This window comes from Thamnophis elegans, chromosome 8 (assembly GCF_009769535.1).
Source record: "Thamnophis elegans isolate rThaEle1 chromosome 8, rThaEle1.pri, whole genome shotgun sequence".
Classification (NCBI taxonomy): domain Eukaryota; kingdom Metazoa; phylum Chordata; class Lepidosauria; order Squamata; family Colubridae; genus Thamnophis; species Thamnophis elegans.
Genome location: NC_045548.1, coordinates 5,897,174 through 5,914,168, shown reverse-complemented (window position 1 = coordinate 5,914,168; position 16,995 = coordinate 5,897,174). Strand labels below are relative to the sequence as shown.

General features: G+C 41.1%; 1 protein-coding gene across 3 annotated transcripts in view; it reads right to left on the bottom strand.

Moving 5' to 3' along the window:
* Positions 1 to 1,948: 1,948 nt before the first annotated feature.
* Positions 1,949 to 16,995, bottom strand: part of LY86 (lymphocyte antigen 86) — a 33,799-nt gene continuing 18,752 nt past the window's right edge. Inside the window, exons 2-6 of one of the 3 annotated variants that reach the window (XM_032222388.1) lie at positions 13,954 to 14,040; positions 11,985 to 12,113; positions 5,801 to 5,853; positions 2,592 to 2,724; positions 1,949 to 2,539 (exon numbers count right to left, since the gene is read on the bottom strand). In XM_032222388.1, the coding sequence (XP_032078279.1) occupies positions 2,641 to 2,724; positions 5,801 to 5,853; positions 11,985 to 12,113; positions 13,954 to 14,040 (353 nt within the window). In that variant the 3' untranslated portion in view covers positions 1,949 to 2,539; positions 2,592 to 2,640. Of the gene's footprint in view, positions 2,725 to 3,178; positions 3,270 to 5,800; positions 5,854 to 11,984; positions 12,114 to 13,953; positions 14,041 to 16,995 lie in introns of those variants that run through there. The other 2 variants (XM_032222387.1, XM_032222389.1) reach the window with 2 other exon arrangements.

Sequence of the window (16,995 nt, the reverse complement as noted above, 5' to 3'; positions counted from 1 at the left end):
TGGAAAGAAGATATTAAATTGTAGCTTTTGTGTGGGGGAGGAAACAAAGAAAGTTGATTTCTTATTTTGTTCAGCCCGGGGAAACCTCACAATGAAACCAGAACAAAATTAAGTAGGTAAATTCCCCTCAGGTCTCCTGAGCAAATGGCAGCCCTCCACCTGACTAAGCTGGTCTCTTGGCTGAGGAGGATGTTCAGAGAAGGCCCAAGTTTCATTTTGCAGATTTCCAAAATGGCATTCCCTCCACACAAGCACAGATGAGACCAGATTGCTACACGGACTCATCTTTTTTTTCCTGGAAGAGGATGAGGGCAAAATTGCTCATTTTTTGATCCAGTTGGCTGTGGATAGTTGCCCATTTGTGGCTTCATTAGCTTTGCCAAGCCTTGTTTTTCAGTGCAAGATGTTTTCGATGTAGTGCTGCAGACTCCTACTAGGAGCGTAGATCTCCGTCATTCTTACTCTTCCAAAAGACGTATTTTCACACAAGGTTGCCTGCACTGGTGACATGGTCAAAAAGACCAAGATGGTAGTGTTAATCGCACAGTGGTGGCCACATCTCAGAGGTTTGTTCCTACCAGTTCGCACCTATTCGGTAGAACCGGTTCGTCAAATCTACCGAACTGGTTAGAAGAGGTTCCACCAGTGGATCCGGAAAGCAGGCCACACCTACAGAAGAGGTTCCAAAATTTTTTTGAAACCCACCTCTGGTCCTTGGATATGATTATTCTACACTATCATGCTCATATTTATAAAACTCAGTGCCTCTGTGAAAGGTAAGGATGACTACTGCGCTTGTGGTGCAATCAGAACATTGCGTGTGTTGAAGTTGTTTTAACGCAAACCAAAGATGCCTTTTAAAAAACAAGTTTACATCCTATTCTTATGCATGCCAGGGCTGTGTGTGGGGTAATTTAAGGTGGTTCTGACAAGTGTCGTCGGCATCTTCATATCCGGTCAGATGGGCGGCAAACCACTCCCATCCGGTCACATGGGCGGCAAGCCACTCCCACAAAGGAAGCCACACCCACAGAGTAGGTTCCAACAATTTTTGAAACCCACCACTGCCACATCTGGACTCTTTTGGTTGTTCCTGCATAAATCCCAAAATGTTAAATCTGAGCTGGGCTGATGAGGGGAACAAGGGCATTCAGTCTTGCTTTGATGGGAATGGGAGTCAATAGGAAAATGAACCTCCAGGAAGAGAATTACAGCAATTTGAAAAGGGAATTTCTCTGGGAAATTCTTTTTTGTGTGTAAATGAACCTAATGGAGGCACAAAACATACAATTTGAACAAAACGTTTTGGAAAAGGAAGCAGACTTTTACAGAAAGTAAAATTAAACATACAATGACGAATCATTTTGAATATGATCAGTTCATTCAAATTTTAACAAATCACCTGAACTCAGCCAGCCTCCTTTTCCATTGTTCAGTATGGTAGATTGGTAGATTGAAGTAAGCTCTCCTTGAACATCTAAAGCTTAGGCTGATTTTAACTGCCTAGATTAGTTCTTCCCAAAGCTAGGTAAATTAGCTAGGTTGGCCTCAATTTACGTCCAGTTAGACACTTTTCGAATTAGGTAAAGAATTTACGAATTAGGTAAAGTTGAATTCAGTAGTAAATCATGCTGGGTGTTAAGGACATCACTATGTGACTGTGGCCAATTTTACAGTCTTTTTTGTGACAGTTGTTGGGTAAACACGGCAGTCGCTTAGCAAAACCGCTTTAGCCAATGGGCGGGGTTTTTCCCCCCCCAGAAACCTGAAGTAATAGCAATAGCAATAGCAGTTAGACTTATATACTGCTTCATAGGGCTTTCAGCCCTCTCTAAGCGGTTTACAGAGTCAGCATATCGCCCCCAACAACAATCCGGGTCCTCATTTTACCCACCTCGGAAGGATGGAAGGCTGAGTCAACCTTGAGCCGGTGAGATTTGAACAGCCGAACTGCAGTCAACTGAAGTAGCCTGCAGTGCTGCATTTAACCACTGCGCCACCTCGGCTCTTAAGTAAGCGCCAGTTCCTGGCAATACATAAATTGCAGTCATGTGACTATAAACATGCGGACTGGTTAAGTGTCCTGGTTAAGATTGTTAAGTGTCCAGAATACAATCATGTGACTTGGGGAGAAGGATGGAATGGAACTGGTTTCTAAGTACCTTTTGGGAGGGGTCTGTGATAATTGTGAATGGCTGCTAAGCAACTGGTTGTAAGTTAAGAGCTACAGGACCCTGTACCCAAAATTGGATAAAAATGGGCAGTAATAATATACAAGCCCATTACTCATCACAAAAGGGATATTTAAACTGACTTAAAGATGGTAACATGTACTATATTCAAAAATCTCCCAAAGTATTCCCATTAAGGCAAAAATTGATGAAATTGCAAGTGGTAATCTGTTGAAATAGTATGAGTTCATTTAATGATACTACTTTTGTGATACAGGTGGTCCTCAAGTTATGTCCATTCCTTCAGTGACTGTTCAAAGTTACGATGGTGCTGAAGGAAGGGACTTACAGCTGGTCCTTAAAGTTCAATATTTTTTTTTAATGAACGGTTTTGGGTATTGAAAGAAAAAAGTTTGGGAAGGTTTGGGTCTAGGCGACGCCAGTTCAAAAAGCAGCAAAAAGCAACTTCTCAGTGATTGTGGATATAAAAATTGGCACAAATAATTGTGTGATGGTCTTCGTTGAAGAGCTGAGCTGTTACATTAAATTCGCCCTGTAAGAAAAAGAAAGGAATGAATATGTTCTGAAGAAATTAATTAATTTGCGGAGACTGGCACTTCTCTTCCAGAATGTTACTGTGGCTGCTGTTTTTTAATTAGTCAAATTAGTCAAGAAACCCAATATATGGCAATTATCAAAAGCAATCGTGCAACTGAGGCTGGCATTGAAATAAACTGAAAAACTAAAACTTTCGAATGACTTAAGAAAGCCCAAAAAGATGAGATTGTTTTAACTGGGCGAAAGTGCTCTTTTCCTCATTTATTTATTTATTGGACTTATATACTGCTTCATAGGGCTGTCAGCCCTCTCTAAGCGGTTTACAATTTTTTTTTTTAGCAAATTGAGTCAGCAACTTGCCCCCACAGTCCGGGTCCTCATTTCACCCACCTCGGAAGGATGGAAGGCTGAGTCGACCTTGCGCCGGTGAGATTAGAACCGCTGAACTGCAGATCACAGTCAGCTAAAGTGGCCTGGAGTACTGCACCCGAACCACTGCGCCACCTCGGCTCATGCTGCTACAGCATAATTCCTTGAAGGCTGAAAGCAATAAATTCACAGGCAAAAGGAAGACAAAGTTACAGCAGAACATCTGATCACGAAAGCTTCTGATCACGACCAAATCAGGTTCTGACCCAAAAATTCACAAATCTCCCCCCCCCGTCCAATTTCTCCTTCTGTGCCATTTTTATTGCAAGCGCCAAATTTCCAAAATTAGGTTCGGCCCAAGACCAAATCGGTTTGCGACCAAAGTTATGGAAGGAATTATGGCTGTGACCAGAGGTTCTACTGTATTTGCTTTAGCAAAGGGATCTGAGAATCCATTTGTCTGAAGAGCCATCCTTTGCATCTGCTGGTTTTCTGCTCTTTGTAAACCTTAAAGTATCAGGATAATATTGGGGCTTTTGGGGTAATAAATGTAATGACAGCTAGCAATGTGACACATAAACTTCCTGCATTTTTCCTCTTCCTCCTTGTATCATACTTTCCTAAATAAAGTTGATATATATATATATGTATGTATGTATGTTGTGGCCCAGCAGGAACTGTTGGAGCTGCCACCAGACTCTGACAGCGAGGGGCCCTAGGAGTCGGCTCTGGAGGATGTGGAGGACCCTGGACAGGGTTCCGACTCTGAGCAGGGCGCAGAGAGGCTTGTTGGCCACCAGGCGGCACCTGAGCCTTGGATCAGTGGGGAGGAGACAAGGGAGTGTGATCCTGACATCAGCAGTGAGTTGTTCCTGGATGCACGCTATCGAAGAGCTACTTGGCGTCAGGAGAAATTACGTAATTACAGGAGATAATTGCACTCAGCTGGTGATCATTAGGCTCCTCTCCAGACTATAAAAGGACTGCTTGTGCACATGCTCCTCTTGCAGAAGTCAACGCAGAAACTAATGTTGGAGAGCATTATTGTGAGTTTGGCAGGTTGGATTGCTGCCACGGCTTATCTGTGCATCTGCCATCACTTTATCAGGACAGAACAGGATAGGACAGGACAGGAAGTCCCCTAATTGCTGCTGAGCAAAACTTGCCAGCTTCGCTTACTACTTGTTGTCACTACTAATATTTGTTCAACAACCGGTGTTATGTATTGAATGTATATAGTTGTGTTAACTGTGCTAAAATGAAACTATCCTTTAAATGACCCTAACTGCTAACTGTGCTAAAGTGAAACTAATCTTTAGATGACCCCCAATTGTTTTGAAGGGGAAATTAGAACATTTATATTTGGGCGGGCTTTTTCTAGTTCTATGATTGGTTAAGGTCCTGTGGACCTAGATTATAAATGACACGCATTAGCCTGCAGTTCCTCAGTCCCATTTTTGAGTCAATAAATACTGTTGCAGTAATGCTGGTCTGGTTCTTGCCAACTGAAACCCAAAGCACAACAACACAAGTTGTTGCATTACACAATTGCATTATAGAGTTAAATCATTTGCTCATAAGCTCTCACTGATCTCCTATGAAGGGCTCTGCTGATCAAACCCAAATTTTCTTGAGTCTGGCTTCTGTTCTTATCATGGCTATTTCCTAATGTATATTTCTATTTTTATATATATATGTATTCTCGTGGCACAACAAAACCGCGCTCGACTAAAGCGCGCCCGATTAAACCGCGTCGCTGACGTCATCAACAGGGCGACAACAGCGAGCGCGGAGAAAGAAGGGCGCTTTAAATAGCGCTTTAAAAGCAAGCCGATTCAACTTAAGGTAAGGGTTAGGTTTAGGGTTAGGTTTAGGGTTAGCTTTAGGGTTAGGGTTAGGGTTAGGGTTAGGGTTAGGGTTAGGGTTAGGGTTAGGTTAAGGGTTAGGTTTAGGTTTAGGGTTAGGTTAAGGGTTAGGATTAGGTTTAGCATTAGGTTAAGTGTTAGGTTTAGGGTTAGGTTTAGGGTTAGGTTAAGGGTTAGGTTTAGGGTTAGGTTTAGGATTAGGATTAGGTTTAGGGGGGTTAGGTTTAGGTTTAGGGGTTAATTTTAGGTTTAGCGTTTACAGCGTGCTTTTTTCTCCGCGCTGTTGTCGCGCTGTGATGACGTCAGCTACGCGGTTTCGTCGAGCGCCCTTTAGTCGAACGCGGTTTTGTGGTGGAACCATATATTCTATTTTTTTAAGCCAAGAATTCTATTTGTCATTGAGTGCTACACTTGGAGCCACTCTTCACAATTCGTTTGGACAAGATCTACATTTGATTTGGTTTGATTTACACTGAAATTTAAAGAAAGCTTAAAATTGTTCCTCTGCTGTTTTTAATTATCTTTGTCTGCCACATTAGACATTACAATGCACTGTAGTAACAGTTTTCTCTAGAGTATTCAAGTAACCCTGGAGTCAAGCTATGTATCTCTATCCTGCGTAGCTGTCAAGCAATGATATCAATTGCTCCCTGGTTGTCCTATGAGAAAACATGATCCTTATGCATGAGATTTTACTAGATAATGTTGCGACAACCACATTCCTCTTTAACATGTCTTAATTCTCCAGTAGGTTCATTTCTATTGCATCCTATTAGACATTTGAACAAATAATGTTTTTCCTTCATAAAACTTAGAAAGAATTGGGAAAAAACGTACTTGTGGGATGTTCTCCATGTTCAGAGAGACGGGCCCTGCGTAGTAAATATATTCTGCAAAACAAACATTTCCAGTGATGAGCAAGAAAACTGGGTGAAACAGCACCTATTTTATACCATGAATGCCATGAATAACCTCTATGATTAAAACACCCCACATGTACTCACAGAGAAACACTCTCTTGGATGGAAACCAAGAATCAGATCCCTGCTCAGTAATTAATTTAGATGCAACATTACTATTCTAATACAGACTTGACCCGCTGTCTTTAGCTCTCTGAAATAATGAGCTGCTGAATTTTTTAACAATACTGTTCCTGTCTCTTTGTGTATGGCTTAAAGGTTAATAATTGTATTTATTAACACGTAATCTTACTATTTACGGTGGCTTTTCAAATCACAGCCAATAGCCCACTTCCAACTGACTCCACTATATACAAATTTCCAATCCTTAAAAAATAGTAAATATTTAATTCTTTGCACATGTCAGACAATCCCGGACCCACACAAAATTGTAATGACCCTGCAATAAGTCAGCATGGAGGTTACTGAGAACATGCATTCTTTGTTTTTGCCTCTTTATTACACAGAGACAATAAAATAATAATCCTCCCAATCAAACCTAAAACATGAATCATAACTCAAGTCAAAAAGTCTAATGAAATAAAAAGGCAGTTCAAGTCTACCACTGTTTCAACCAAGATACCTTACTCTCAGTATATGATTCAGTTAATAGTCTGTTAAATGCACTCAGGGAGTTAGGTTCTTTGTTTAGAGATCATAAAACTATTTATAATTCTGGTGTAGGCCATCCTGCATATGTGCTTAGAAGTTCCTTACATTCCCCGCCTAAATGTTCTTGTTTATCTTTTTGATTTTTCCACAGAGAAAGAATAATAGCAGAACTATGCATGCATGCTTTCAAGGCATCCTGAAACAACAACAAAAGGCAGAAGGTCTATTAGCAAAAAAAGCCGCTTCAAAGTTTATGTTTTGTTTCAATCCTGATCGGTGGCTTTCTACCAGCAGCCTCCGATTGGCTGAGCTCCAGGCTCATTTTGGTTTCCCTTCAGCGTTTGGCCAGAGCTAGGGTAGGGCCAGGATTTCCTTTACAATCTTCTCCTGATTCCCCAGAGGGCTGGTTTCTAGTGAATATCTGTGTGTGTGTGTGTGTGTGTGTGTGTGTGTGTGTGTGTGTGTGTGTGTATGTGGTGGGTTTCAAAAATTTTTCGAACCTACTCTGTGGGTGTGGCCTCCTTTGTGGGAGTGGCTTGCCAGCCATGTGACCTGGTGGGAGTGGCTTGCCGGACATGTGTTCTCTCTCTCTCTCTCTCTCTCTCTCTCTCTCTCTCTCTCTCTCTCTCTCTCTCTCCTTTTGTCTCTCTGTCCCTTTTTCCTTTTTTCTTTCATCTCTCTCACTTTTTCTTTCTTTTTTCTTTTTTCTTTATTTATTTCTTCCTTTCTTTCTCTTTCTCGTTCTCTTTCTCTTTCTCCCTCTGTCTCTCTCTCTCTCTCTCTCTCTGTGTCTCAGTGGTGGGTTTCCAAAAATTTTGGAACCTCTTCTGTAGGTGTGTCCTGCTTTCTGGTGGAACCTCTTCTAACCGGTTCGGTAGATTTGACGAACCGGTTCTACTGAACTGGTGCGAACTGGTAGGAACCCACCTCTGGTGTGTGTGTGTGTGTGAAAGAGAGAGGGGGGGGAGGGATGGAGGGGGGAGAAAAAGGGAGGGAGGGAGAGAGAGAGATATGCTGTTCACCCCCAAATGTGATACTTCAGAACTGAAGGATATTAGGGAAGGGTGCTCACCAGTGGTGGGTTTCAAATTTTTTTGAACCTCTTCTGTAGGTGTGGCCTGCTTTGTGGGAGTGGTTTGCTGGCCATGTGACTTGGTAGGAGTGGCTTGGCAGTCATGTGACTAGGTGGGCATGGCCAACTTGTAAAATGTGGTGAAACACACTTAACAACGCTCTTGCTTAGCAGCCATAATGTTGGCTCAGAAACTCTGGCATTTGAAGCACGCAAGTCTTAAAGCTGTCAAGTTACAAGATCCTTGCACCCCTATCCCTTTAGGGAAAAAAACCCAAGGGGTATTCAAACTTGACAGCTTTAAGACTTGTGGACTTCAACTCCCAGAATTCCTCCTCTCGCTCTTCATCTTGATGATGTGCAGACGGGCGGGGGGAAGGAGCTGGAACCAGTTATAAACGGCATGATAGATTTGTGGAAACTCTTTTATAGAAGAGGTTAGAACTGGCAGGAACCCATCCCTGGTGCTGACTCAACTTGAAGCTTCTCCTCCCCCTCCCCATTATAATTATATTAGGGTTAGGTTTAGGTTTAGGGTTAGGTTAAGGGTTAGGTTTAGGGCTAGGTTTAGGATTAGGTTTAGGGGGGTTAGGTTTAGGTTTAGCGGTTAATTTTAGGTTTAGGGTTTACAGCTTGCTTCTGTCTCCGCGCTGTTGTCGCCCTGTTGATGACGTCAGCTATGCGGTTTAGTCGGACGCGGTTTAGTCGAGCGCGGTTTTGTGGTGGAACCGATGAATACCACCTCTGGTGTGGCACCAGCAAAGGGGATTGTATTATTTTCCCACTGATTATTTTTTGTATGATTTTAATAGTTACAGTATTTCATTTTTGCATTTATGTGTTTTGGTTTTTTTTTTTTTTAAAAAAAAACCTTTGTTAAGCCATCCAAGGTCATGTATCTGAGATGGATGGCTACGTAAGTTGAACGAACAAACAAAAGAACAGCGTTTTCTACTTGTCTGTGTAAGGAACTGTTTGTATGGCTTCTGCAATAGATTGCCTTTCTCCCTCTTGAATCTTCCAGAGGGTTTTTATATTTTATTTCTCAGAATGAGGTAGCTGTCAGGGAGATTTGTGAGCATATGAGAATTAAAGTTTGCCACCAGTCTCATGTCTATAATTTGCATGATGGTGTGCTTAGGTGGCATTGGGTTATTACTGCCTGATATCTTCAAGCTACATAAAAATTGGGCTCGCAGCTCCTCACAGCACATCTTAATGGATGGATTGTGGCATCAGCATGAAGGAAGCTCGCAGCAACGTATTCATGATTGTAACTCTGATTAAGATGTCAACGTGGAAGACTTAAGATACCGTTGAATCTGTTTGATGACCTTATTCTGCTATAAATGATGCTCATTTCGCGGTTGATCCGCTATCTATGTATTCCTCAGAATTATTACACAGAACAGGTGATGTTAATTAGCTGGTTAACCAAGCAGAAGATTGGTCAATTCTAATTCCTAATCCAAATTCCTAAATCTGTTTATAAAGCCTACTCTACTTTCAGCAGAGCTAAGGATCTGAGTTCCCCACTTCCACTTTGGTTACCCCTTTCATTTGATTTGGGGCAAAAAATCAAGTAGCAGATAAGAAGTGGTACACATCCTGCAGAAAACAGAACAAATACATTTTCAACGTTGGCTGATCTGGGAAAAGGTCAAAATTGATTAGTACCCAAATGGAAAACTGTTGCGGCCCAGCAGTATCCGGTTGAGCTGCTGATGGGCTCGGATAGCGAGGAACCATATGAGTCTGCAAGGGAAGATGTGGAGGACCCTGGGCAGGGTTCAGACTCAGCAGGGACCAGAGAGACTGATTGGCCACCAGGTGGCACCTGAGCCTTGGATCAGAGGGGAGGAGACAAGAGTGAGTGATCCAGAAAACACCTGTGAGTTGTTCCGGGATGCACGCCGTCGAAGGGCTACTCGGCGGCAAGAACAACTGCGTAGTTACCGGAGGTGATTACACTCAGCTGCTGGTCATTAAGATCCTCTCCTCATTATAAAAGAGACTGCTTGGCGTAAATGCCGTAACTTATCTTTGGCTCGGAGTGTCTGTTGGTGTGGGACAAGGGGGGTCAGAACACATGACTATCTGAAATTTTCTACTGAATGTTTTGTTTCCTTTTCATTATTTACAGGCTTATCCAGGCTGTTCTTTGTTACAACTGATTCTGAATAAGGTGAGATGAAAACATAACAAACGCAGTATAACCTCCACATACCACAAATCAATAAAAACCACCTATATGAAGATACCAGAATAAAACACAGTCAGCGAAACGCAAATAACAACTTCCAATAAGTGGGAGGAAAAAACAAGCATTCAGAAACCAGGACTGATTTCTTAATAGACTTTTGAAATGTCAAAGAGGAAGCATTCTGGCTGCTATTATAGGAAATGTGTAGTTCTACCTCTCCGGGTAGAAGCTAAGGGCAGTAATATTCTGGGGAATATCCTGGAAGTAATGGATCACTTTGTTTGTGAGCCGAGAACCCAGCTTGGCTCTTCCACTGCCAAGTCACCTAGTTGGCCACAATTGAGGCTAAAATTTCTGTAGCCAAGCAAGACAGATGTTAAATGAGTTTTACCCCATTTTATTTATTTATTTATTTATCTATCTACCTATCTATCTATCTATCTATCTATCTATCTATCTATCTATCTATCTATCTATCTATCTATCTATTTATTTATAGGCCGCCCAATCCTGGAGGACTCCGGGTGCCTTACAATGAGGAAAAAAAATAGTAAAAAATGAAATGAAACAGGTTAAAAACAACACACGTCCATTCGTTTTGATCAGGGCTGGACCTCTACAATGAGGTCAACAGCCCCAGGCCTGCCGGAATAGCCAGGTTTTTACAGCTTTCCTGAAGGCCATGAGAGTGGGTATGGTCCGGATTTCTGGGGGTAGCTCATTCCAAACGGTCGGAGCAGCCACAGAGAAGGCTCTCCTCCGGGGAGCCGCCAGCTGACATTGTCTGGCTGACGGCATCTGAAGGAGGCCCACCCTGTGGGATATTACCGGCCGTTGGGAGGAATGTGGCAGTAGGCGGTCTTGCAGGTATGCTGGCCCTAAGCCATGTGGGGCTTTAAAGGTAACCAACACCTTGAATTGCGTCCAGAGACCAATAGGTAACCAGTGCAGCTCACGGAGGATAGGTGTAACATGGGTGTACCTAGGTACACCCAATATCACTCGCGCGGCTGCATTCTGGACTAGTTGCAGTCTCCGAACACTTTTCAAGGGTAGCCCCATGTAGATGACCTTTCTTATGACCTTTCTTGCCTTAACACATGTTAAGTGAATCACCACAGTTGTTAAGTTAGTAACACGGTTGTTAAGTGAATCTGACTTCCCCATTGAGTTTGCGTGTCAGACCTGGAAGCCAATGTTTACCTTCGAGACTTCAGGCCTGCCACATTTTCTACTGGGGGATATATGGGTGAGGGGATTATACAGAGTGTGGGTGATATTTAACCATAATAACATTCTTTCTCAGAAAGTTAAGGTCATCTGGCTCTGCAGCTGTGATAAGGTGACTGAGGGGGGCATCTCCTGTTTTGGATGGTGTCATGTGAGGTTCACCGACAAAAGGGAGAACGACAAAACCACGCCCGACTAAACCGCGTGTTCTAAAGCGCTCCGACGAATGAGCGCTGAATCGCGCTGACAACAGCACGGCGACAGAAGCGCGCTGTAAAACTAACCCTAACCCTAACCCTCAACCTAACCCTCAACCTAACCCTCAACCTAACCCTCAACCTAACCCTAACCCTAACCCTAACCCTAACCCTAAACCTAAACCTAAACCTAAACCTAACCCTAAATCTAACCCTAAACCTAACCCTTACCTTAAGTTAAATCGGCTTTCTGTCGACGCGCTGTTGTAAAGAGCCCTTCTGTCTCCGCGCCGTTGTCGCCGCGCTGTTGTCGGCACATTGATGACATCGTGGTTTTAGTCACGCGGTTTAGTCGGGCGCAGTTTTGTCGTTCGCCCTTTTGTCGGGTCACAGTCATGTGACGGATATGGGCAGCGACTTGAACTTTCTTTTGGGTGGGGAAAACCTGGAAGCTTTCAGATTCGGGTTTTTCCAGATGCGCCAATATGACATCTTTAATAAAATGGAACTTTGAGGGAACTCAGGCCTTAGAGTCTTCTTTCATTGGGGGTGTTACTTGGAACCCTGACAGGAAGCTCCCAAAACATGATCACTTGAGCCAGGACACTGCAACCGACATAAATACATGCCAGTTGCCAAGCATCTAAATTTTGATCTTGTGAACAGGGGGATGCTGCAACAGTTGCTAGTGTGAAAAATGGGTCATGTCACTTTTTTAACGCTGTTGTATGAAGGAAAAAAAAATTACCTCCTTTCTTCTTTCCACAGAATTGAAACTGGGGCTGATTTCGTTCACAAACTTGCTTGTTGTAAAGTGGTACAATCTGTCCATTAATGGTAAAACTGAAATCCACATAGAGTTCATTGATGGCATGCCCTGTGGAATAGATGTAGTACGAATCTTATCAGGAAGTACACAAGAACAAGGCCTTGCCACTTTGCTTAGTTTTCATAAAAGGAAAGAGAGAGAGGGTGACAACGCACATGTGTGTGTGTGAAATGTGGCTTATACAACATGTCTCACCCATTGTGAATCCCCAAATTTAAAGCAATTGGACACTCTAACTTACACCCAATTACTTAAGAGAAATATCTACATTGGGATCAGTGGCGGGATTCAAATAATTTAACAACCGGTTCTCTGCCATAATGGCCAGCTGGGTAGGCATAGCTCGGTGGTCAGGTGACAATGTGGCTGTGGCTAACTCACGACGATGGGCGCTTCGCCTTAACTATTACAATGTAATAAGGGTTAACCAGAGAGGCAGTTTCTGTAAGCAGGGCAATAAAGATTAGGTTAGAAACAACACCAGAATTTTTTCCTTCCTGCCTTCCTTACAGGATTAGCCCTGTAAAGTGGGGAAAAAAAACAAAAGGAGATTCCTTCCAACAATCGGTTCTCTGAACTGCTTAGAAAGTTACGTATAATAATAATGGAATAATAATAATATAAGAATGGCAAAGAAAAAGAATAACTATGTGAATGTATACCTATAACTGTATGTAAGAGAATAAATGACAGTAAAAATATAAAGCATAATATAGGTAAATAATATTTGGTCATAAGTAGCTAAGTATAAATAAATAAAGAATTGTACATAAAAATGGATAACAAACAAGGAGATTATGAACGCAAGATAGAAATGTATAGTAGGGAAAATACTAACTGCAAAGAAACTGATTCGGAACTGCGGTATGATATATGATGGAACTTATTGTTCCTATGTTGTTTTTTAAGTTATGTGTTTGTTTTTGTTGATGTACTTATGTGTATAATATATATATATATATATATATATATATATATATATATATATATATATATATATATATATATATATATATATATATATTACACATAAGTGCATCAACAAAAACAAACACATAACTTAAAAAACAACATTATATATATATATATATATATATATATATATATATATATATATAAAAGAAAGTTACGAACCAGTTCTCCTGAATAGGTGCGAACCGGCTGAATCCCATCACTGATTGGGATGTAGTGGAAGTTTGGTTTTGATTTAACAATTGCAAAAGCCATCCTCAGTAAGTTTCATGCTTGGGACAAAATTATAGTGTGGCTCAGACTGGCTTAAAAACCTATTTGATTCTTGCAAGATCAGAGTTGAACAAAACTGAACTCTGGTAGTCAAGGAAGGACAGATAGCTAGATGCAAAAAAACCAGGCTACCCTGTAGATGGCCATCACAGGCAGTCATACTACCAGCAAGACTAATAGCCATTGATGCCCATGACTTATATGAACTGGCCCAATCTTTTCTTGAAGCCAGCCATGCCTGTAGCCCATACCACATTAGTAATAGCAATAGCTGTTAGACTTATATACCGCTGCATAGGGCTTTCAGCCCTCTCTAAGCGGTTTACAGAGTCAGCATATTGCCCAAACAACAATCTGATATATATATATGAGCATGATAGTGTAGAATAATCATATCCAAGGACCAGTGGTGGGTTTCAAAAAATGTTGCACCCTTTTCTGTAGGTGTGGCCTGCTTTCCGGGTCCACTGGTGGAACCTCTTCTAACCGGTTCGGTAGATTTGATGAACCGGTTCTACCAAATAGGTGTGAACTGGTAGGAACCCACCTCTGTTCAGGACCCAAAGCAGTCTCTTAAACATTGAACAACTGCCCATTCGTACTGTTGATGCAGCACTACAGAGCAGTGAATTGCTATACTTACTTAAAACAGTTGCTAATCGGATGGTAACATCTCTGCCGGCGATATAGGTGCAGCTGTCAACACTCAGAGCAATATCTTGCAGAGGATCTGCAGAGAAAAACAAGATGCAAAACAAGAGCGATTGATTTTACAGTAGTCTAGATAAGAGTTGTAATAGTGTAGATGACAAAACAACAGAAAGATATTTCTTAATCTTGCTTTCAGTCCAATCATCTTCACAGTTCCTGTGCACGTGATCTCTGCGGATCACTCTGCTTTCTGCCTGGAAGATTCAACAGGGAAGGGAATCGAAAGCCCGTGGGCCTTGTCCTTTTGACACCATAACTTGATTAAGCAACCGAACTTCCTGAGTAGAAGCAAATGTGGGGGAACCAGGCTTTTCTGTGCAGCTTGCCCTGAAATGCCACTTCTGCAATGCCAGTGTTGAAATTTAAACAGGAAGCACATTGCTTCTTCAGGATGTGAACCGGACCACCAAAGAATCCCTCCAACTTTCCAAGCTCTTCCTCAATTTCTTTTTGACAGAGCCTCTCAGATCTCCCTTTAAGTATCATCAGCCCCATAGATCAACGTTAGAAATTTCTCTGACTTCCTTACACAGAATAATTTTATACCTGTATGTTTTGTAGCTTTTCCTTCTCTCTTATTCTGTGGAGAAATAGATGCCACGTTTAAATTTAGCAGACTTGTCCGCAGAAGACACAGTGACAAACTGTGCTGTAGGTAATTCTGCAACGCCAGCAGCAGGGGTGAAATTTAACAGGTTCTGACAGGTTCTGGAGAACCGGTAGCATACAGTTTGAATAGTTTGGAGAATCGGCAAATACCACCTCTGGCCCCAAGGTTGGGTGGGAATGGAGATTTTGCAATATCCTTCCCCTGCCACGCCCACCAAGCCATGCCCACAGAACCAGTAGTAAAAGAAATGAATTTCATCACTGACCAGCAGCCTTATTTTGTTCAAAATGAGTGGCATGTTTCTGTGGCTACATGGCACGTAGCATGAATGAGAGAAAGAGACCCCAAATAGAGAAGGTCAGTATCATAACTTACAATGTATTCATTTGATAGTTGGAAACAGATGTAGCACATATAAGTTTGTGCATCAGAAGTTTTCTTTATGCCTTTAATATATATATATATATATATATATATATATATATATATATATATATATATATATATATATATATTATATATAATAATTGGGGCTTACCAGGGGTTGTAAAAATCTAATAGATACCTTTCACCCTGGCTTCGCTGATAACGGATAAGAGCCTGTGGCCTAATGGCTAAGAAGTTTGCCTAGTATGAAATATAGCCCAGGTTCAAATCCCAGCACAAATAAAACACACACACACACACACACACACACACACACACACACACACACACACACATATATATATATATATATATATATATATATATATATATATATATATATATATATATATACTTAAAGTCACAACCCCTGGTATGCCCAAGTGTGGGAGGAAGGTCACACTTCCACTCTCTGTCATTAGGCTCGTCACAAGAGACCATCCAGACAGAAACCCAATATTTTTTTACTGTTGCCTTTTTTGTTACATTTGTCAGCATAAATATAACACACACACACACACACACACACACACACACACACACACACACACACACACATATATATATATATATATATATATATATATATATATATATATATATATATATATATATGACTTTAAATATATACCTTTCTCCCTGGCTCAGCTGATAAGGAGAGGAACTCTGTGGCTTAATGGTTAACACATCTGCCTAAGATGCAATACAGCACAGGTTCGAATCCCAGTAAGGGTATGGCTAGCTGATGAGAGCTAAATAGCTTGAAATAGATCTATACTAGTCTCCCTTTATTTATTTATCAGCACAAATACAACACACACACACACACACACACACACACGTATGTATGTATATATATGTATGTATATGTATATATATGTTTTTTATTTGTGCTGATAAATAAATAAAGGGAGACTAGTATAGATCTATTTCAAGCTATTTAGCTCTCATCAGCTAGCCATACCCTTACTGGGATTCGAACCTGTGCTGTATTGCATCTTAGGCAAACATCTTAGCCATTAAGCCACAGGTCTCCTCTTTATCAGCTTAATATGATATGATATGATATGATATGATATGATATGATATGATATGATATTTCACAAATGGATGAAGTTTCTGCACCAATGGATGAAGTAAGAACTATTTTAATAAAAGTTTATGCTGTGATTTTCAAAACAAGCCACAAGTAACAAGGAAGATATATTATAAGGAAACAGGAATAGAATCCTTTCTTATTCTACCTGGCAAAGTCAGTTTCGTTTTTGTTTTATCATTGCAATGGAGCATTGCTTAATATTTTTGTTTCTTTAACACTTTCGACAATTATTTTGCAATCCCACCGTCACTGAGATATCATAAGTAGGCTATGAAACCATTTTCTAACACCAACGTCTTAACATCTCCTTTCTGTGCTATCAATTCCCCTTTTTGTCCTCAGCTGATTTTTAGATGAGCTATTTGACTTTGCACAAAAATATTTATCCTTTTTTTTATTCTCCTGGTATCATATACAGATGGTACAGTATAGAACACAAGGCCTATAAAGGGACCTGTTTGCTACAGGTGCCACTTGTAGCATTTTCAGCCTTTGCAGTGAAGTCTTCAAGGGTAGATTAGTTGCATTCCTGCAACAGGAACAAATGTGCAGCAGTTGGTATTTTGTTGGTTGATATGTTTTCAGATGGAGTAAAAAAGCAAAAAAAAAAAAAAAAGGCGAATTGTTGACTGGGTACTTGCTGTTTGTGCTATTGTTTTTCCTTGCTCCTTCCAATGATGTTGCTGCTTTGGATAATTTGAGCCTTTGCAGGCAGCTGATGGCACACATGATTATGAGCTTGGGGAATAGCCAGTTGATAGAATGATTTATTAATCATTCTAAAACAATAGACATTGATGGTGTTAGTCTGGGTTTTATGCAGTGGTGGGTTTCAAAAA